This window comes from Dromiciops gliroides, chromosome 1 (genome assembly GCF_019393635.1).
Source record: "Dromiciops gliroides isolate mDroGli1 chromosome 1, mDroGli1.pri, whole genome shotgun sequence".
Classification (NCBI taxonomy): Eukaryota; Metazoa; Chordata; class Mammalia; order Microbiotheria; family Microbiotheriidae; genus Dromiciops; species Dromiciops gliroides.
Genome location: NC_057861.1, coordinates 33709900 through 33731292, shown reverse-complemented (window position 1 = coordinate 33731292; position 21393 = coordinate 33709900). Strand labels below are relative to the sequence as shown.

At 49.6% G+C, this 21393-nt stretch overlaps 1 protein-coding gene across 1 annotated transcript in view; it reads right to left on the bottom strand.

Moving 5' to 3' along the window:
* RFLNA (refilin A) overlaps positions 1 to 17428 on the bottom strand; it is a 31263-nt gene extending 13835 nt beyond the window's left edge. The window contains exon 1 of the mRNA XM_043979090.1: positions 17210 to 17428. Coding sequence (XP_043835025.1) covers positions 17210 to 17428 — 219 coding nt within the window. The remainder of the gene's footprint in view (positions 1 to 17209) is intronic.
* Between the last annotated feature and the right edge of the window lie 3965 nt (positions 17429 to 21393).

The window sequence follows — 21393 nt, the reverse complement described above, 5'->3', positions numbered from 1 at the left end:
CTGTTGCCAAATTTTTCACGACCCCCATATTCAGTTACATAACCCACAGTTTAAGAAGTGTTGATCTAGTTCAACCCCCTTCATTTTGCAGATAAGGAAACATAAGGCTGATTTAATTCAACAAGTACAGATTAAGGACTATGTTGCTATAATTAGATTCCAGCTCTGTCACTTAATTACCAGAGTGACCTTGGGCAAGTCACTCTCTGGACCTCAGTTTCCTTATCTGTAAAATTTCAGTTGCAAATCTCTCCAGTTCAAAAAATGGGGGCAGCTAGGTGGCACAGTGGATAAAGCACCGGCCCTGGATTCAGGAAGACCTGAGTTCAAATCTGGCCTCAGACACTTGACACTTACTAGCTGTGTGACCCTGGGCAAGTCATTTAACCCTCATTGCCACCCCCCCCAAAAACACCATCTGTCCAATTCTAAATCTGTGATGCCATGGGCTAGGCGCTAAATGAGAAGAGTCCCTAGTTTCAAGGGGTTTACACTCTACTAGAAGTTCTGTTTTTCATTGCAGGGCCAAACGGAAGTAGCGTCCTCATTCTAGTAGGTTCCTTCCAGCTCTGGGACCCCACTCTGCCAAGCGCCCAGGCATAAATAATAGAGAAAGCATTTGGAAAACAGGGTACAAGCCTGGCAGAGAGCCATGCAGGGGACTGGTGAGGGCCCAGAGTGGGTAAGTAATCTCACAGTTGGTAAAAGTTGCAGCCTTGAGATTTGAATCCAGGAACTCAGTGGCTAGGGTGCCAAGCCTGGAGTCAGGGGGATCTGAGTTCAAATCCAGCCTCAGACACTCAATAGCTGTCTTTGACTTAGGGGCAGTAAAACTATTCCTAGGATGGGGCAGCTAGGTGGTGCAGTGAATAAAGCACTGGCCCTGGATTCAGGAGGACCTGAGTTCAAATCCGGCCTCAGACACTTGACACTTACTAGCTGTGTGACCCTGGGCAAGTCACTTAACCCCCATTGCCCCACAAAATAAACAAATAAATAAATAAAAGTATCTTAAAAAAAAAAACTAATCCTAGGAGATCGAGGTGCTCTTCCTCACTTTCCACAGGCACAGGACGGGGGCAGCAGCAAAAATGGTCAATTTGTTGGAGTCAGAGCTTGCTGTTCAGTCATTTTCAATTGTGTCAGACTCTCCGGGAACCCATTTGGGATTTTCTTGGACAAGATACTAGAGTGCATTGCCATTTTTTTTCTCTAGCTCATCGAACAGATGAGGAAACTGAGGCAAACAGCCTTAAGTGACTTGTCCAGGGTCGCAAAATTAATAAGTATCTGGGGCCCAATTTTAATTCTGTTATTAATAATATTATTATATTCTAACAATGTAATAATTCTAACATATAAATATTTCTATATAATAATATAATGGTTATGATATAACCTTATTAGCTATTATCACTAATTATAATAATAATAATGACAAGTCCCCAGAGCCAATCTGAGAAGGTCAAGGCTTATGCCCAGGAGTGAGCCCAGCCCAGGCTACATAGTAGAGAGGACCATGGACCTTGGAGTTAAAAGACCCGAGTTTGAATCTTTGCTCTACTATTTATGACATCAGTGACCTTGAGGCCTTCCTGCGCCTCAGTTTCCTTATCTGTAAAATGAGGGGGTTGGACTTGATGACCCCTCAGTCCCCCTCCAGCTCTGATTCTGTGGTAGTACATCCATACCACAGCCTTACTGGGAGGACCTGGAGCCACAAATGAAAGACACCTTCAAGAGTCACCTAGTCCCATCATCACACTTAACAGAAAAGGAAAAGGAAACCAAGGTCCACAGTGGTCAAGTGTTACACCCAAGGGACACCTTGAGGATCTGGACTATGTAGCTTTGCTGAAGAAGGCAAGAGCCTGAGAAAGAAGTGGCCCTGTCTCTTCCCATCTAAGGGAGGCCAGGAGGCTCCTGAGTTGTCAACAAAGGCATGGACATTTACCCCCACACTTCCAGCAGACTGGCTCTGTCCAGACAAATATACAACAAAAACCAGCTAACGGTACTCTAGGGAGGCGCTGTCCCTACCCACATGCCCCAGAGCCAAGAGGTGGGTATCCATCCCACCCACAAAGGCCCCTCTCCTGGGCTGAGGAGCCCAAAGGACCCAGGGAGCCACCTCTGCCTTCTATACCTCTCTTGGCAGCATGTGGGGACTCTATGGGGATGAAGGAGATGGACAGAATCCCCCAAAGCCCGTGTTAGAAGTGGGGTAGGGCTTGAGAAAACTGAGCAGACCATGGGAGTGACTGGAAGGCCAAGGAAGGGGGCTGGCAGTGCCTTCAGACCGCTAGGCCCCACCCACATCATCCTGTGATTCATTTGCCTTATGCCTGGACCAGGCAGAGAGAGTATAAATACTCACTTGATGGAAATAAAAATACACATCGGCAATGGGGAACGGCTCTGCTCACTGGCTGCCTTTCAGGCCGAATCCCACATGGAAAGAGACAGAGACAGAGACATGGAGACAGATGGAGAGGGGGCGGGGGGAAAGAGAGAGAGGGAGAGAGAGAAAGAGGGGAGAGAGAGACAGAGAGAGGGAGAGAGAGAAAGAGGAGAGAGAAAGAAAGAAGAGAGAGAAAAAAGAGAGGGGGGAGGAGAGAGACACAGAGAGGGAGAGAGAGACAGAGAGAGAGACAGAGAGAGAGAGAGAGAGAGAGAGAGAGAGAGAGAGAGAGAGAGAGAGAGAGAGAGAGGAGAGAGGGGAGAGGGGAGAGAGAGAGAGGAGAGAGAGAGAATGAGAATGTGGAGAGGAGGGGGAGAGAGGGGGAAAAAAAGTCTACTTGCTCCATTTCAAACAAAACGACCCAAGGTCATTAAACGGGTCTCCCTTCTTACCTAGAAGGGGAAGATTTGTGTGTGAGCTTGGGAAGCCAAGCTTGGGGTTTGCCCACAGCCTGGGCACTCCACAATGAGGCTCTGGGCTGCCAGGCCGTCCAGGCTCCTGTTTTGGAGCCAGACTCTGGTGCTTGGCTTAGCGAGTCTGATTGAAGCAACTGGAACCAGCCCCACAAGGCCTAAGTCAGGCCAGAGGAGGGGAAGAGGGGGAGGAGTGGGCTGGAGACTCAGAGAGGCCTAGGCTCCCATCTGGCTTGGGATGTTTACTACCTGTATGACCTCAGGCAAGTCGATTAACATCTCTGGGCCAGGGCAACTAGGTGGCACAGTGGATAGAGCACCCACCCTGGAGTCAGGAGGACCTGAGTTCAAATCCAGCCTCAGACACAACACTTACTAGCTGTGTGACCCTGGGCAAGTCACTTAACCTCAATTGCCTCACCAAAAAAACAAAACAAAACAAAAATCTCTGGGCCTCCCTTTCCTCACTTGTAAAATAATGGAGCTGGACTCAATTGCCCTTCCAGGTCTAATCTTAGGAAACTACCTGAAGAGAGCAAGACAAAAGGCTGACAGAAGATGTGGACAGACCCCAGGAAGCCCTGTGTGTACCTGGGGCATAGACTAGGGAGAGAGGTCAATCTCAATGGTGGAGAGATCTAGAGGCCCAAGTGGCCCTCAAGCCTCCAAGGCAGAGAGCCCAGTGTTCTTTCCCTCCCTCAGCTTTTCTGATGCTATTGTTCTCATCTGCTAGGAGTATATGAAATAAAACCTTGTGTTTATATGTATGTGTGCCTGCCCATGAATTCATTTATGTGGAAAATTCCTCAGCAGAGAAACTCCCTCCAAGGATGCAGCTGTCAGCTCATAGGTGTATAGAGTTGACTGGAGCATCATGGGAGCTGGGTGCCTTGCCCAGGGCACTGTCCCTAGGGTCTAAAGTAGGACTTGAACTCAGGTCTTCCTGACTCCAAGGGTGGCTCTCTATCCATTTTCCTATGACGTCCAATCAAACATTATTATTATTATTAATGAACATATATATATATATATATAGTTCCCTAATACTTGCAAAATGTGCCTGATAGACATTGTCTCATTTGATCCTCACAAGGCTTTAAACTCTGAGATGTTATTCTCCCCATTTCACAGATGAGGAGACTGAGGCTGAGAAAAATTGAACGATTTAGATTACATAGCCAGTAAGTGTCTGAGAGAGGGATTTGAACCCCTCTTCTTCCTAAGTCCAACATTCTCTAGTTGCTGTCAATTCCAAGCTTATTGAGTACCTGTCAGTCAGCCAACAAGCACCTATTATGTGTCTGGGCACTGTGCTAAGATCTGTGGATACAAAGAAAGACAAAAGTCAGTCCCTGCCATCAGGGAGCTCACAGTCTCAGGAGGAAAGAACTCACTGGTTTGGGGGGGTGGGGGAGGGATTATTTGTAGCAGAAGCAACATTAAAGAAAGGTAATTCCAAAACACTTAGGAACTAGGAGTAATTCCAAGACCAAACTGAGCTCCAGAGGCCCCAAAGATGAAGCTTGGCTCCCCTGGCCTGAGAGAGGTGAGGCTGGATGGGCTCAGGGTGCAGGAGTCTTCAGGGCCAGTGTACACAGTGGTTTCACATAAACACTTATATTTGTTACAAGGGTTTTGGTTCTCTTTTTATAATGGGGAGGAGAGGGAAGGACAAGCAATGTTACAAAGAAGACAGAAAATAGGACCACTGAATAATTTAACAGGAAAAACACAGGACAGATGTGAGGAAGCCAAGACAAGCAAGGGAGCCTTGAAAGTAATGTGTTGGATATCTTTACTATCACATAATATATATACTATATTCGTTATTATTAAATAGTTATAATAATTACAATATAGAATATATGAACATACACTTATATATTATATAATTGTGGCATATAATATGTAAATGTGTGTCTATATATTATATAATTATTTTATATGATCACATAATATATAATAGTTTATATAATAATCTTTGTTATATGTCTATTTTTTTTCTTTGTGAGGCAACTGGGGTTAAGTGACTTGCCCAGGGTCACACAGCTAGTAAGTGTTAAGTGTCTGAGGCTAGATTTGAACTCAGGTACTCCTGACTCCAGGGCCGGTGCTCTATCCACTGCGCCACCTAGCTGCCCCTGTTACATGTCTATTTGTTCAGTGATTTCAGTTGTGTCATCTCTGTGACCCCATTTGGGGTTTCCTTGGCAAAGATCCTGAAGTGATTTGTCATTTCCTTCTCCAGCTCATTTTGCAGATAGAGGAAACTGAGGCAAACAGGGTTAAATGACTTGCCCAGGGTCACCCAGCTAGTAAGTATCTGAGGCGAGATTTGAACTCAGGTCTTCTCAACTCCAGATCCTGTGGTCTATCCACTGCACCACCTACCTGCCCTCTATTGGGCATATGAAAAGACTAATTTTTTTCCTTTGGTTTTTTAACTGTAGAACAAGAACAACAAAAAGAAAAGCATGATGTCCAGGTAGGTAGATAGAGAGATGGATGGATGGATGGATGGATGGATGATGGATGGATGATGGATGGATGGATGGATGGATGGATGGATGGATGGATGGATGGATGGATAGATAGATGGATGATGGATGGATGGATGGATGGATAGATGGATGATGGATGGATGGATGGATGGATGATGGATGGATGGATGGATGGATGGATGGATGGATGGATAGATGGATGATGGATGGATGGATGGATGGATGGAAGGATGGATGGATGGATGGATGGATGGATGATGGATGGATGGATGGATGGATAGATGGATAATGGATGGATGATGGATGGATGGAAGGATGGATGGATGGATGGATGGATAGATGGATGATGGATGGATGATGGATGGATTGAAGGATGGATGGATGGATGATGGATGGATGATAGATGGATGGATGATGGATGGATGGATGATGGAAGGATGGATGGATGATGGATGGATGGAAGGATGGATGGATGGAAGGATGGATGGATGGATAGATAGATAGATGGATGATAGATGGATGGATGATGGACGGATGGATGATGGAAGGATGGATGGATGGATGGATAGATGATAGAGATAGATAGAGAGATAGACAGATGGATAGATGATAGATGGATGGATAGATGGATGGAGAGAAGGATGGAGAGATGGATGGATGGATGGATGGAGAGATGGATGTGTGGATGGATGGATAGATAGATAGATGATAGATAGATAGGTGGATAGATTGATGGGTGGATGGATGAATGGATAGATGATAGATGAATGGATGAATGGATAGATGGATGGATGGATGGATGAGATACATAAATAGTTAAATGAGTGAATGAATGGATAGATGGATGGATGGGTGGATGACAGATAAATTCCATGGTTTTAATCAATTCCAGCTGGCCCTCTCCCTCCATGGCCCCCATGGAGGGAATTCTTACTCCAATCCTTTACCCTGCTCCCACCGAGGGCAAGACTAGCTGTCTCAAACATTAACTAGCAAATAACCCATTCTTGTACCATGAACGACTTTTTCTTTTCCCATACCTCCACCTACACAAAAGGATCGGTTCCTTTAAAAGAGTCCCACAGAAGGGCTCTGGGAGGGGGCCCCAGAGGTCATCTTGTCCAAACCCCCTCATTTTACAGACAAAGAAACTGAGGCCCAGAGCGGTGAACGGCACACTGACGTTTTAATAAACTAAAATCCAAAATCTGGCCGTTTGACTCTCGAACTCAGGGCATCAGAGAGGGCCTGAGATGAAATCCTAGCTCGGCCCCTTTTAGCCCATGTGGATGACACTGGAAAAGTCCCTTCAACTCTCCTGGACCTAGTTTCCTTAAGTGACTTGTCCAGAGACACACAGCCAGCTCATGTCCAAGGTGGGACTTGAAAACAGGTTGCCCTGAGTGGGAAGCCCACCCATCTAATTAAGATGCCAGGATACAAAGATGAAAACCAAACAGTCTAATCCTTGATGCAGCAAATAGAGGACTGGGCCTGGGGTCATGCAGGCCTGAGTTCAAATCTGGCCTTAGATTCTTCCTAGCTGTGTGACCCTGGGCAAGTCACTTAACCCTGTTTGCCTCAGTTTTCTCATCTGTAAGATAAGCTAGAGAAAGAAATTAAAAACCATTCTAGTATCTTTGCCAAGAAAACCCCAAATGGGATCATGAAGAATCAGACATGACTGAAACAACTGAACAACAAAACTAGGGCATTAAGCAAGGGTGTGAGGATAAATGTTTAACAACCAACTCTCTGGAAAAGAAAAGGCATACAGGACACACTTTTAAGATGAATCTGCATTATTAACATTTTTCCCATCACTTGCTTAAGTCTCAGCCATCAACAAAACTACATCAAACACTGATTTGTAGCATTTGTTGGTTTCCAAGGTGAAAATATTCACAATAAAAATGTAACAATTTAAAAAAATTTAACAATTGGCTTTTTAATAAGGGCTGGCTCCAGCACACCCCTGGGACAGATTTATGAAGAAAATGTAAACACATGATCTAAGTCATAGGATCATAGATTAAGATCTAGTCCACCCCTCAACTGACAGATCAGAAAACTGAGGCCCAGAGAAATGAAGTAGGAAATGACAGAGCCAGAATTCTAACTCAGGACCTGTGATTCTAAGTTTAGCCCTCTTTCCCCTGCCTGAGTCTCAGAAATAACCCTTAGAGTTCCATCTGGCCAGTATTAAGAGCTCTATTTTATGGATAAGGAAAGTGAGGCTTAGACAAATTAGGTGACTTGTCTAGGGTCATACACCTAGTAGCCAGACTGATAACTGACATTTCTGAGTTTGTAGAGAGCTTTACAATGATTCTGTAAAATACTACCATCCATGTTTTCCAAATGAGGAAACATTTGGAGAGAGATTAAAACATCTGTCCAAGGGCAGCTAGGTGGTGCAGTAGATAGAGCACTGGCCCTGGAGTTGGGAGTACCTGAGTTCAAATCCGGCCTCAGACACTTAATACTTACTAGCTGTGTGACCCTGGGCAAGTCACTTAACCCCAATTGCCTCAATTTAAAACAACAACAACAACAACAACAAAAAAAACCACATCTATCCAAGATTCCTAAGGTAGTAAGGATAAGAAGTAGGATTTGAACCCAAGTGTTCCTGACGTGGGCACAACTACCTAGCACAGTAGATAGAGCAATAGGCCTGGAGTCAGGAAGACTCATTGTCATGAGTTCCAATCCAGTCTCAGACACTTACTAGCTGTGTGACCCTGGGCAAGTCACTTAACCCTGTTTGTCCCTGTTTCCTCATCTGTAGAATGAGCTGGAGAAGGAAACAGCAAATCACTCCAGTGTCTTTGCCAAGAAAATCCCAAATGGGATCACAGAAGAGTTGGACACAACTGAAAATGACCGAACAACAAGGGGAACCAATTCTACTGGAATAAAGTTATCTATATCTATATATTCACAAACCAAACTCACAGACACTAAGAAATCCTGATTTAGAACTAGATGGTTCTAAAGGCAATCCCTTCATTTTATAGATGCCCAAACTGAAGCCCAGACAGTACTCATAGCCATCTGACCAGGCTCTCTCCCCACAGCTGATGGGGAGGAGTTAAAAGGATAGCTGAGGACCTTTAAAAATGGACTCGATATGGGCAGCTAGGTGGCACAGTGGATAAAGCACCAGCCCTGAATTCAGGAGGACCTGAGTTCAAATCTGCCCTCAGACACTTGACACTTACTAGCTGTGTGACCCTGGGCAAGTCACTTAACCCCAATTGCCTCACCAAAAAAAAAAAAAAAAAAAAAGAATGGACCCGACATACTCATCTGGAACCGCTGATCTCTGGGGGGTTGTAAAGGGAGGCAGGCAGGAAAGGAGAGCCTACCAGGGGACTTCAAGCATTGTTTCAGTTCTCACTATGTTGAACCTTTTACTCTGGGAAATCCTTAAGTTTTTAATGTAAGAAAGCATCAAATCGACCTTCCAGTGAGAGATTTGGATCAAGTCAGAAGGGGAGAGAAGAAGAAAGCTCATTCAAAGCCAAACTGCTTTGTGGTGTGACCTTGATCCACCAAACTTCCAATGTAGAAGACAAGACTAGGCACAGATAACATCTCCAGAACCATATTCCAATGATGACAATAACATTCCCATAGCATTTTTGAGTTTGGCAGAGAGCTTTATACCGATTAGCTCCTTTGATCTTCCCACAACCCTGTGAGGTCGCTGCTATAAAATTCATGTTGAAATGAATTAAATTGATCAGGGAAACAATGCACCAGGGGTGGACTCAGCAGAGCAAGGTGACTGGTGGGTTTAGAGAACCTATGGGAGAGGGAGATTTTTTTTAAAATATGCTAATGATGTTATTTCTAAACATCTAAACCTTGGCAAACTTAGGTGAGGTAGGCCTGGAATTGGCAGGGACTTTGCTTAGAAACCACTGGCCCACTGAGCCTCCCTGGTTTCCAACTGGGGCTTTAGACAGTGTACAGACACTGTCCCACGAGCAGGAAGCCAGGTGAAATACTGGGGCCCTGTTCTACTCAAAACCACCGGGAAGAAACATGTAAGGGGAACACAGTCTCCTCCTATCCCCACCCCAACCAGTTCCCAGGAGCCAATAAAGACTGTACTGTCTGCTACCAATGGCAGTGGACTGATAACTACCCAGAATTCCTTTGCCAGATAAATTATGCATAAACAGACTTATCAGAGCATCACTGATCTAGAGCTGGCTGAGGCCAGCTAATCCAACCCCCTCTGTTTACAGAGGGAGAAACTGAGGCCTACAGAGAGAAAGTAACTTGCCTAAGGTCACACAGAAGCCACATTTTTCAATCTATCCTTTGAGAGTCAGTGTCAGAGTGCCGGGGCTGGCCCATCAAGAAGACCCAGGATCAAGGACCCACCTCCAATGCATACGTACTGTGTGACCTTGGAAAGAAATCACCTCTCAGTAGCCCTGAACAACTCTAAGACTGATCTGCAATGGGATCACAGATCAAGTGCCCCTCCCCCTACCAAAAAATAGAAAAGAAAATCTGTTTTCTAGGCCTCTTCTTCCTTCACATGCCTTTCTATATCTTACTATCTGATTTGCGTGAAGGAATTTGCTTACTATGTTATTTTTATTATTACAACAACAATAGTATTTATATAGCTCTTTACCAACAACAATAGCATTTATATAGCTCTTTAAGGTTTGCACAGGGGTTTATGAATATTATCTCATTCCATCCTAACTACCCTGAGAGGCAGATACCATTATTATCCCCATTTCACAGATGAAGAAACTGAGGCAGAAGTTAGGTGATTGGTTCAGGTTCACATACCTGGAAAGAATTTGAGACCAGATTTGAACTCAGGTCTTCCTGCCTCACCCAGCACTGTATCCACTGTGCCTCCTAGCTTTTATATGTACCTCTAGGTGATTATGAAAAAAAGTTTGAAATACCCTTTTCCAGGGCTCATTCGTCGGCATCCCAACTGTCATCCTCAGTGGAGGGATTGAAGGTAGAGAATGGGGGGGGGCAGCTAGGTGGCACAGTGGATCAAGCACCGGCCCTGGATTCAGGAGCACCTGAGTTCAAATCCAGCCTCAGACACTTGACACTTACTAGCTGTGTGACCCTGGGCAAGTCACTTAACCCTCACTGCCCCACAAAAAAAAAGGGGGGGAGAGGAGAATAGGGCTTGGACTGAGCTGGTGGTTTCATGGGGAACTTGTGGATGAGGGAAACTCCCTCTATCAATGACGGTTGGCATCCTCTTGTGCAATGGGGAGGCATTGAGAGCTGCCCTTCTAGTCTTCTTACACCTCTCCCCCACACTGGCACCTGGTGGCAGATACTCTGTCTAAGGCTCTGAGCTCTCTCTCTGGCCTTCCTGTCAGCCCCCAGGCCTGCAATGATCTTCCTCCTCAAAGATGTTTTTCCATCATTGTTTGCCTGTTGATCTCCCCATTAGACTATGAAAGCAGAGACTGTCTTTTGCTTTTCTTTGTATCTCTCAGTGCTTAGCCTGGCACATAGTAGGTGCTTAATAAATGCTTCCTGACAGACTAACTGGAACCATGAAGGATTAAATGACTTGCCCTGGGACTCGAACCCATGATCTCCTGACTCCTGGGCCAGCTCTCCATCCTGCATACCACAGCTACTTCTTTCTGGGTACAGATAATCCCCAAATCATTTGTACTCAACCACAGTATATAGTGGGCAATAACAACAACAATAATGACTCACACCTATATAGAACTTTAAAGTTTGTAAAGCTATATATACACACAGACATATACATACATTTATACATCTATGCATACATATATATGCATACATACACACACACACACACATATATATATATATGTATGTGTGTATATATAGGGATTGGATTACATGTGTATGTGTATCTTACTTGACCCTTGCATTACTCAACCCTTGATTCTCATTTTACAGTTGAGGAAACTGAGGCAGTCAGAGGTCAAGTTACCCAGAGTCACCAAAGGTAGGAAGTATCCAGGGCAGGATTTACACTCAGGCCTTCCTGATTCCATGTCCAGTGCTCTAACCACTTTCCACCCAGCTTCCCTTGGTGTTTCACTGGTACCAAGTTGTTGGGGGAACTCAGGCTATTTTGTCCCCACCCAGAATATCAGGATGATCCCTCCGGGGTGCACACATGAGAGGCTGTACACCAAAGTCACAGTGTAGACAGGCCTGGATGAATTGGCTTCTGCATCACGGAAGGGAATCTCGACAGGTCATGTTGCTCAGGCAGATGCAATAACCCCCCATGACACGCATACACACATGTGCACGTTATATACAGACAAGCATACACACATGCATGCAAAAGACACACGTGTTCAACAGGCCCAAACCTATTCACACAGATGTGCATGCATGCACACGCAGGTACTGCACATGCATGCACATACACACTACACAACTGTACAATATCTTCACGCAAATACATGCATGCACATACATACACACATGTGTGTGCGCACACAGTCTCTGCCACTCAAGACTATAGGGATCTAACCGTAAGTCCTACCAGGACTGGATTTAGAAGAGAAAGGAACTTTCTGGCTCTTGACCCATTAGCTTTAGAGATGAGCAAACGGGAGCCAAGGGTCTCGAGCTCAGGCCCTCTGAGGATCCGAAGGACCTCGGGGTGCTTAGGATGGAAGAGAGGAGGCTTTGGGGGAGGGGTACAGGACAGCTGACTTCGGGCTGTCCCAGGAAGGAGGATTTGGCTTGCTTGCCTTGACCTCAAAGGACAGCCGGTCATTGAGCATTTATTATGTGCCTACTATATGCCAGGCATCGTGCCAAGTGCTAGGCATACAAAGAAAAATACCAAGTGAGGCCCTGCCCTCAAGCAGCTCCCAATCTAATAAAGTAACGGGCAGAAGTCACAAGGTGGCAGATTTCAGCTCCCCAGAAGGAAAAGCTGGCCCTGAGCACCGGCCCAAAGTGGAACGGGCTGGCAAGGCATGGAGCGGGTTCCCCCTCAGCAGGGGTCAAGCTCTGCCTGAGATTCTGTGAAGCCTGAGAGGGTGACATGACCTACTGCAAATCATTCGTACTCAAGAAGGAGCAGAGTCAGAACCCACCATGCCCAGGCTGCCACCCAGCCCTCTCTACCACACTGCCCTCACTCAGTGGTCCTCCTCTGTAGCACCACTGGGCCTCACCACCCCCTCAGAGGGCAGCGCTTGCTCTTTCAGCTACTGGGGAGCAGTGGGGGTCCTTACTCAGCTAGTGGGCAGTGGAGGCGGGGAGCAGAGAAGGACATGGGCCCACAGATGAGCCCCTCACGCTTTGGAGAGGATGGCGCAGAATCTGGCCCTGCACTGAAATGGATGCTAGTCACACAGACACAGAAAGAGAGACAGACGAATAGACACACACACACATACCCCCCCCCCCAATTTTTTCTTTTCCCTATCATAGAATCGCCTCCTCTGAGAACTGAAAGGGACATCATCGGCCAAATCCAACCGATCCCCCAAAGGAGCCCCCTACCATATTAACAAATCTGCCAAGGGGTCATTCATCACTGTCCTGAAGATGCCAAGGAAGAGTGGCCCCCAATACCTCCCGAGGCAGCTCCCCCCTCAGCCTCCTTACCAAGGTCTACCCACTGAAATACCCTCTATGTCAATCACAGGAGGAAGCATGGTTTTCAGTGGTTCTAGGTGAAAAGGCCTGGCTTTTAGTCCTAATTCTGCTGCTGACTGGCTGTGAGACTTTGGACAAGTCACATGCCCTTGCTGGGTCTCCTCTGTCTCCTCATCTGGAGAATGAAGGGGTGGGATTAGAGAGGATAACATCTGCAGGGCCACAGGGCCCCTTAGGAGTCATCTGGCTCAGCTCTTCTCAGATGAAAACCCCAAGGTCCTAAGAACATACCTCCAGCCAGGAAGAGACGTAGGGCCATTCAGTGCAAAGTCCTCATTTTGAGAAGCCCAGATGCTGGGAGGCTGGGAGGCCAGGCCAGGAGGCTGGCCTTCAGTGGCACAGATAGTGTCAGCAGCAGTATTTGGCCCCCAGGCTTCTGACGTCAGAGCCGGCACTTTCTCCCGGGATACTAAGCCCCCACTGTTTGGCCTCTGCTGATTCCATCACAGGCAATAGCTTGGATCTGTACACAGAGCCCCAGTTCCAAGCCTGGCAATGTTTTCCTGCTTGGGCTGATAGAGCTTCCAAGATTCACAAAGCTGTCTCACTTATGCTTCAGGGTTTTGGGTTTTTGGGGGGTAGAGTGGGGGAGTGCCTCCTGTTTGGGGGTTTTGAGCTCCCTTTTAAAAAATCAAGGCAAATAGAGCAAGGGCACACAGTAATACAGTTACATTAAAAAGCAGGTCGGAGAGAAGGCCTATTCGGAGCACGCCTGCTCTCCAATGCTCAGAGGGACTCCGGAAGGCATGTTTGGTTTGGGAGGGGAGCTCAACATTCCAGGCCCGCTCCAAAGCAAGTGCAAGGGGAAAAAAAAAATCCCGTGTAAATGGGCTTTCATTTATTTATGGGCCTGGCCCCACGATGCCTTTCATATTTTCTTGGATGCTGACGCTGTAGCCCAGACATCTGACTGGATGGCCCCGAATCAATGGATCATTGTCTTGGGGCTCAGGCACTGCTTATTAGAGGGAGGCTGGACCTTTTTATAAGGCCGAGCTACAACAACACAAGGAGCAGGGAGCACTCACCCAGCAGAAGGGGGACCTTGGACAAAGGCACGCTTGGGAGCGGCCTTCTGGACTTGTCCCAAAAGATAAACTGAATGAATGGACCGGCCAAAGGGAACGGTAGATGACTGAATGAGTGGGATTTAAAGTGGGGGGACACTGAGGGTCCCGCATCAGGGACAATTCTGGAACCTAGTGCCCATCTGCCCATCCTTCAGGTCAGGAAGGTGGCTGGAAGTCAGGAAGACCTGGGTTCAAATCCTGCCTTTGACACTTACTGAGCTGTGTGACCAGGAGCTTCTCAGCCTCAGTTTCCTCATCTATAAAAATAGCCCAGACAAGGCATGTAATACCTCACAAGTTTGTTGTATGAACTTTAGAAAGTTCTCCATGAAGGGCAGTTGTTGGTTTGTGGTTGACCATGAGCTCCCTGAGGGTAGGCACTGTATCATTTTGGTCTTTGTATTACCAATGCTTAGCACTAAACACTTGACTGATTGCCCCACCCCCCACACCAGCTGCTAGTGCCTCTCCCCATGTTTATTATTTTGAACTAACCCCGTACATATTTGTTGTTTACACATCCTGTTAGCTCCCTAGTCCCTCTCCCTTGCTGGCCCTGAGTAAAATGTAAGTTCCCTGAGGGCAGGGATACCCTGCCCCCCATTCCCGGCATAATGCCTGGCACCTAGTAGGTGCTTAATAAATGCTTAATGAATTGGATATTAAGTGCCTACTCTGTGTAAGTGTGGAGCCAGGTGCTAGCAGAGACAAAAATGTTTTTGAAACATACACAGCATCCCATCTGAATTGACTCGGTTCACAGGCCTCTCTTCGGAACACTATTAGGCAGGCATGTGGGAATCAATAGAAGATTCAAAAAGTGATTGAACGCCCTCATTTTCCAAATGAGGAAACCAAGGGCCTTCACTGGCCCATCCAGTGGCTCATTTTACAGATGAGGGACAGAGGCTGGGAGGCATTAAATGCCTCACTCAAAGTGACACCAGTAAAGTGGAAGAGGCCTGTCTCACTCAAACTTGGGCTCTCTGACTTCACATGCAGAGTTTTTGTCTTGGCTTTGTCTTTTACCTTCTCCTGGCCTGCACTCTGCTAGGCACTGTGGGTAGAGAGACGACAGCAGTGCAGGGGTCTAGAAAAGGCCTCTGGACAATGGAAATGCCAACACTGGAGGACTCTGGGCCTTCCTTCATTCCAAGAGTGGCTTCCAGCTGGCAGGGTCAGGGCACACCAAGAGGCAGCCGGGGCTGTGGGGAACAACCTTAACCCAGTGGAAGCCCCAAGAAAAAATGGGCCTATTTGTTCTACCTTCCCAGGCCAGAGACAAGCAGAGGCCCCAGGAATGTGAAGAAGGCAGAGACCCCCGAGAAATTGGTCACATTCCTACAACATCTTAGGGGTGGAGGGGGGGTGGGGGCTGGGCTTCAGAGTGGATAAGGCCCAACACTCCCCCCCCCCCATTCAGGGCCTCCCCTATTGACAGGTTCAGACACTCACACCCTCCAAATGACTGAGATTCAGACACCACTACTCTAGCAGTTAATGTGGCCTATTAGGCGTGAAGGAGATCACTTTCAATGAAAACAGCTTCAGTCACACACCCCCACCCCCAAAAAAAGGCTGGGGGGCCAGGGGTGGGGGGAGGGAGGAAAGATTTGCAATCAAGGTAGAGAGTCGTCACAAGCCTTCGGAAAGCAGAGGGAGTCTAGCCTCAGGAACAGCCCCAGGGAGGCTTATGCACCTAAGGCTTTGCTCTGCGGGTTTGGCAGTTTATTGCTGGAAGAGGTCATTAATGCACAGCAGAAAACACCTGTAAAGAGGCCACGGATCATTCCCCAGCTACCAGAAAGATGTTTTGGGGAAACAAAGCTGTGCATGGGTGTGGAGGACGAGAGGGAGAGGAGGGAGAAGGAGGGAAAGGAGAGGGAGAGGAGGGAGAAGGAGGGAGGGGAGAGGGAGAGGGGAAGGGGTAAAAGGTGGTAGAAAAGGGAGGTGGTAGAAGGGGAGAGGAGGGGAGAGGCTAGAAGGGGAGGGATAGGAGAGGAGGGGAGGGACACAGGGAGAAAGACCTGTTAAATCAAGACCACAATGTTGAAGGACACTGTGGGAAAGAGAGAACACCAGGAAGAAGCAGCAAAAATTCTATCTACCAAAACAGCCTGGATCCAATTGTCCTTCTCCTAGTCCCATTTTCTTTGTTTGGACTTTTGCGCTCAGGTTTTGTCCCCTCGGGTCAACCACTTGTCCAGGTTTAACTTGACATCATTTCTGCCAGGTTCACCATCTAATCCAACCTGGGAGGCGGGAGAGGAAGCAGAACTCCCCCACGGCACTCTTGGTGCCCAGTGTTGAAGACAAGCTTCCTGACTTGGCCCAATACTCTCTGTCTTCCCCAGCACCCCCAGTCACTTTGGGGGCCCCCTTTAAGTTCACAGGACGGGGTTTGTAGACGTTTCCTAGCGGCTCTCTGCCGCGGATGTTCACGGAACAGCAGTAGATAAGAAGTGGGGGTTTGGCACGAACCACAAATACACAGAAGTTCAGTCACCCACAAGTCCTGGCCTGGGTTCTCCCTCACCCTCCCAGCTCAGTCTCAGTTAACAAAGTAGCCAATCCATGTCTCAGCTCCTTTCCTCAGAGCATCCCTCAACGCTCTAGCCTCCTCAGACACCCCCCCCCCCCCAGCTCTGGCTTCAGTCACTACATAACCCATGGCAGAACCAGGGCATCCTTGGGCCAGGTGCCTCACCAGGTGCCCAGTCTCCTGTTCGCCTTACTCCCAGAATAGCCTAGGGCAAACGCTCTTGGTGAGTTAACTTTCGGGCTTCAATCAGGGGAATGAATTGTGCTCTAGTTGTTTGTGGGGAGTGGACCCCTGAAAACCTCCCCCCGCAAACTAGGTTGATGGATCTCTCCCACTCGCGGGAGGGAGGGGGGAGGAGAGTATATTTGCGCCAGCTCCCTTCACTCTCTGCAGCCCATAGCTATTTCCCAGGTGGGTTAGGGGTAAGCGCCCAATCGGAGCAGGCACACAGCAGCCAGTTGGCCCCCTAAAGAGCGAGGTCAGGTGGTCCGGCTGCCGGGGCCCCGGGGAGGGTTGTGATGGAGAGAGGGAGGGGAAGGTCTTACCACTGTGGTCTCCTGGGGGTCCCCGCGGGGCCCGGTTCCTGGGGACTCAGCGGAGACTCCGCTGCCCGCAGCTCGGCTGTCCATGATCCCGGGGGTCAGGGAGTAGAAGGGCGGGCTGGGGCTGGGGGGCAGCCCGGAGTCGGGACTGTCCAACAAGCCCTCCCGGCTCTTCTCTTTGAGGTTGTCCTCCATGCCCTGGAAGTGCAGGTGGCCCACCATGGCTGGGGGCAGGGGCACGATGGAGGCAACGGGGGGCCGGGGGCCGAGGCGCGGGGAGCGGGGCCCCCTCTTCGCTGCGTCCTGCTCCACTTCTTCCTTGGGCCGCGGGAGCCAGAGCCGGGGCCTGACAAGGAGGAGGGGAGGAGCCGGCCGGCCGGCCTGCCGGGGGCTGGGGCTGGGGCTGGGGCTTCGCGCCCGGGACTTGGGAGCCTGTGGGGAGAGCGGAGAGGGGGGCGCGTCAGGGACAGGGGGGCGCTGGAGAGGAGAGGGGGGCCCCGGAGGAGGGGGGCCGGGGCGGGCGGACACTGGCCCGGCTCAGGACAGGGGAGGACGCAGCGAGGCGCGGACGCCCGGCCCGGCCCGGCCCAATCAGGGCAGGGGCATTGCGCCCGGCCGGACGCACGGCCCGCAGCCCGTGCCAGCCGCCCCGCGCCCCAGCCAAGTGCCGCCGCCGCCGTGGTGTCTGCGTCTGCGAGGGGCCCCGGGGCTGCGCTCCCAGCTCCCGGCCCGTCCCGCCCCGCTCCCGCAGCTCCCAGGCCACAGACTAGTGGGCTCGGTGACCCCCCCCCCCCGGCCCCATCTTCCCCACCCGGAGTCCAGAAAGCCCATTACGTGCGCGCCGAGGCGAAGCAAGGGAGGCGAGGCGAGCGGGCCGGCCGGGCGCAGGGCAGGACACGGCAGGGTGGCCGGGCAGCGCGGCTCGGGCTCCGGCCTGCGGGACTGTGCGCACAGCGGCCGAACTGCCTGCCGGCCGGCCGGCAGTGCTCCGAGGCGGTGCACTGCGCCCTGCCCCTGGCCCGGCTCGGGCTCCCGCTCCTGCCTGTGTCCCTGCCTGGGCAGCGGCCGCCTCTGCCTCTGCCCCTGCCCCTGCCTCTGCCTCTGCCTCCGCTGGCCGCGCTCCAGCTGTGGCCGCCAGAGAGAGCTCCGAAGACTGGCCCAGCCCGGCCCGGCCCCGCTCGGCAGGCTTGGCTCGGCCCCCCTCCCCTCCTCCAGCCTCCCACCCCAATCAGCTGAACCTCACTCTGCCTCCGCCTCCGCCTCCGCCTCTGCCCCAGCGAGACAGAGACCGAGCTGGCTGGCTGGCTGGCTGGCTGGCTGGCTGCCGCCGGGCCCCCTGTCTGCACCTTCCCTCCGGCCTTCTTCCCCTTTTCTAGCGCCCTCCTCCTCTTCCTTTCTCCTCCTCCCTCCCGACGCGCGCACATACACACTCACACACAAACACACACACTCACACACAAACACACACACACACACACACTCACACTCACACTCACACACGTCCCAGGCAGTATTTCAAAACTCCGATTCTGCGACCCCTGGACAGGGAGATACAGGAATCAGGTCTTTGCAGCCACCAACAAGCAGCGCAGTGTAGCATCCGGGCCATGATCTCCCCGCCGCTGCCTTTAGATGAGCCCGGGAAAGAACGCCCAGTAGCGCATCGCGTGCACAGACTTCTGTCCGGTTAGCTGAGCAGCCAAGGTCCAGGTGTGGTGGAACCACCTAACATTTATGTCTGGGGGCAAGAGCCTCGCTCTTGTGGGAGCCGGCTGGTAGAAGGGAAAAGAGAAAAGAGAGGGGGCTTGCTAGACTTAGCGGATTCAAAGCAACAAGCATTTATTAAGTACCTACTGCATGCCAGGGGGCCAGCCCTGAAGGACCTTACATTCTGGCAAGGGAGGGCAGGGTACAAGGGAGTGTATCCAATAGTGATACTGATACATTTGAGGCATCTGTAAAATTGGGTGGGGGGAGCACTTGGTCCTACTATCTACCTTAAGAATCAAAGATTGGGGGAGGGGCGCGGCTAGGTGGCGCAGTGGATAAAGCACCGGCCCTGGATTCAGGAGGACCTGAGTTCAAATCCGGCCTCAGACACTTGACACTTACTAGCTGTGTGACCCTGGGCAAGTCACTTAATCCCCATTGCCCCGCCAAAAAAAAAAAAAAAGAATCAAAGATTGGGAGCCAGAAGGCATCTAGGTCATCGGGTCTAACCCTTTGTAGTAAGGTGAAAAGGAACAAACATTTATTGTGACCACTTATGTGTCAGGGGCCCTAAAACAAATATTTTCTCCTTTTATCTTCACAACAGACCAGAGAAGAGAAGTGACTTCCCCACACAGAGTCAAGATTCGACCCGGAGCCCCTGCCTCAAAACCTTGAACCCTTTCCTCCTGCACCATCCTAGGGCTTGACAAGGTGGTGTTTCTAGAAATGCGTGTTGCAAACCTTGAGTATTTTTCCATAGCGGGACTTATTATTTCTTTTCACTCATGCATCTCATTGCCTCAATTCTCCATGCCATCTTCCTTTCAGGGACAGTGAATGCCTGGTTATGTCTGCAGGGTCAGAGGAGTGGAGTCTCCTTTCCTTTCCCCCACAGACCACTTCTGGAGACAGATGAGCAGACCTGAGCCGGTCAGACTCAACCCAGAGCTCTGTCCCCACTTTGAAACTGTGAAATCCCTGAGTCTGGAGTCTGTCTGAACCAGGGGAAGCTTTCAGGTCGTTCCCCCTGCCCCAAACACCTCATGGATCCAGCCTAAAGTTTTGAAAGCAGGAAATGGAGGAATGTTTTGCTTAATGGTTGAAAAAGAGCAGGAAGAGAGAGCATAGAGTAGACTAAATATTGGGGTCGGGTGGTAGGAGGCAAAGGGGAGCAATTCACTTTGAAAGGAGGAGGGTGAAAAATGAGGTGGCTCCAAAAAGGGTTGGCCCCTCTTGGTTATGGAGTACTTAGTTGTTTTTTTGTTTTGTTTTGTTTTTTGTGGGGCAATGGGGGTTAAGTGACTTGCCCAGGGTCAAGTAAGTGTCAAGTGTCCGAGAACAGATTTGAACTCAGATCCTCCTGAATCCAGGGTGGGTGCTTTATCCACTGCACCACCAAGCTGCCCCAAGTACTTAGTTTTTGCATAGTGTCTTCCCAGAGGGCAGGCCTGAGACAGAATGAAAGGGGAACCAGAAGCCTTCTCTGGTGCATGGTTCTGGGGCTCCACACTATAGAAAGGCTATTCACAAGCTTCTCCCTTGACATGTTCTAGCTGTGTGACTGGGCGCTTTTCTTAACCTCTCAGTACCCAGCAACCTCGCTTACACTTGGAGCTGCTTTGGGACAGAGAGCTTCCTTACTAGGTATTCCTTCTATCATTGAAATCAGTCCAGTCTAGAATGGTAATTGACTAGCTTGAGGGCCACTGCCTGTCCAAGGATCTCAAGTCCAGAATGCAGGAGGAAACCCCAAATGAGGCATCCTCACTTTGTCCAGGAAAGTCAGGCCAGAAGAGAACAAGCTGCGATCATCGACGGGACAAGTGGATAGTGGGGAATCACCAGAAAGGGACCTAATGGCCTCATTTTCCCCATGCTGGCACAGAAACAAAGGGACTTCCCTGAGGTCACATGGATATGATCAATGGTTTGGTTCCAGCAGTATTTATGAAGTGCCCTCTCTAGGCCAGGCACTCTGCTGGGTCCTGGGGACAAAACTGAGGAAATAGTTCCTGCCCTAAAGGAGCTTACAGTAACCTAGGGAAAAACAAGTGTGCCCAAAGATAAGTCAATACACAATGCCTTTTGTTTTTGTTTTTGTATTTTTTTTTTAGTGAGGCAATTGGGGTTAAGTGACTTGCCCAGGGTCACACAGCTAGTAAGTATTAAGTGTCTGAAGCTGGATTTGAACTCAGGTCCTCCTGAATCCAGGGCCAGTGCTCTATCCACTGTGCCACCTAGCTGCCCCCACAATGCCTTTTGAACCACAGTTGGGAAGAAATGATCTCTGCTTCAAATGCCTGAAGGGCTCTCAGCAGAAGAGGGAATTAGGCTTGTTCTAGTGAGTGAGCCACAGCAACTGGGGTGGGGGGAGGGGACAACCCTGACCTGGAAGGGCCTGGAACAGGAGGCGATAGGCGCTGAGCCCCGAAGGGAACTGGGGATTTCAAGAGATGCAGATGAGAAGGGAGAAC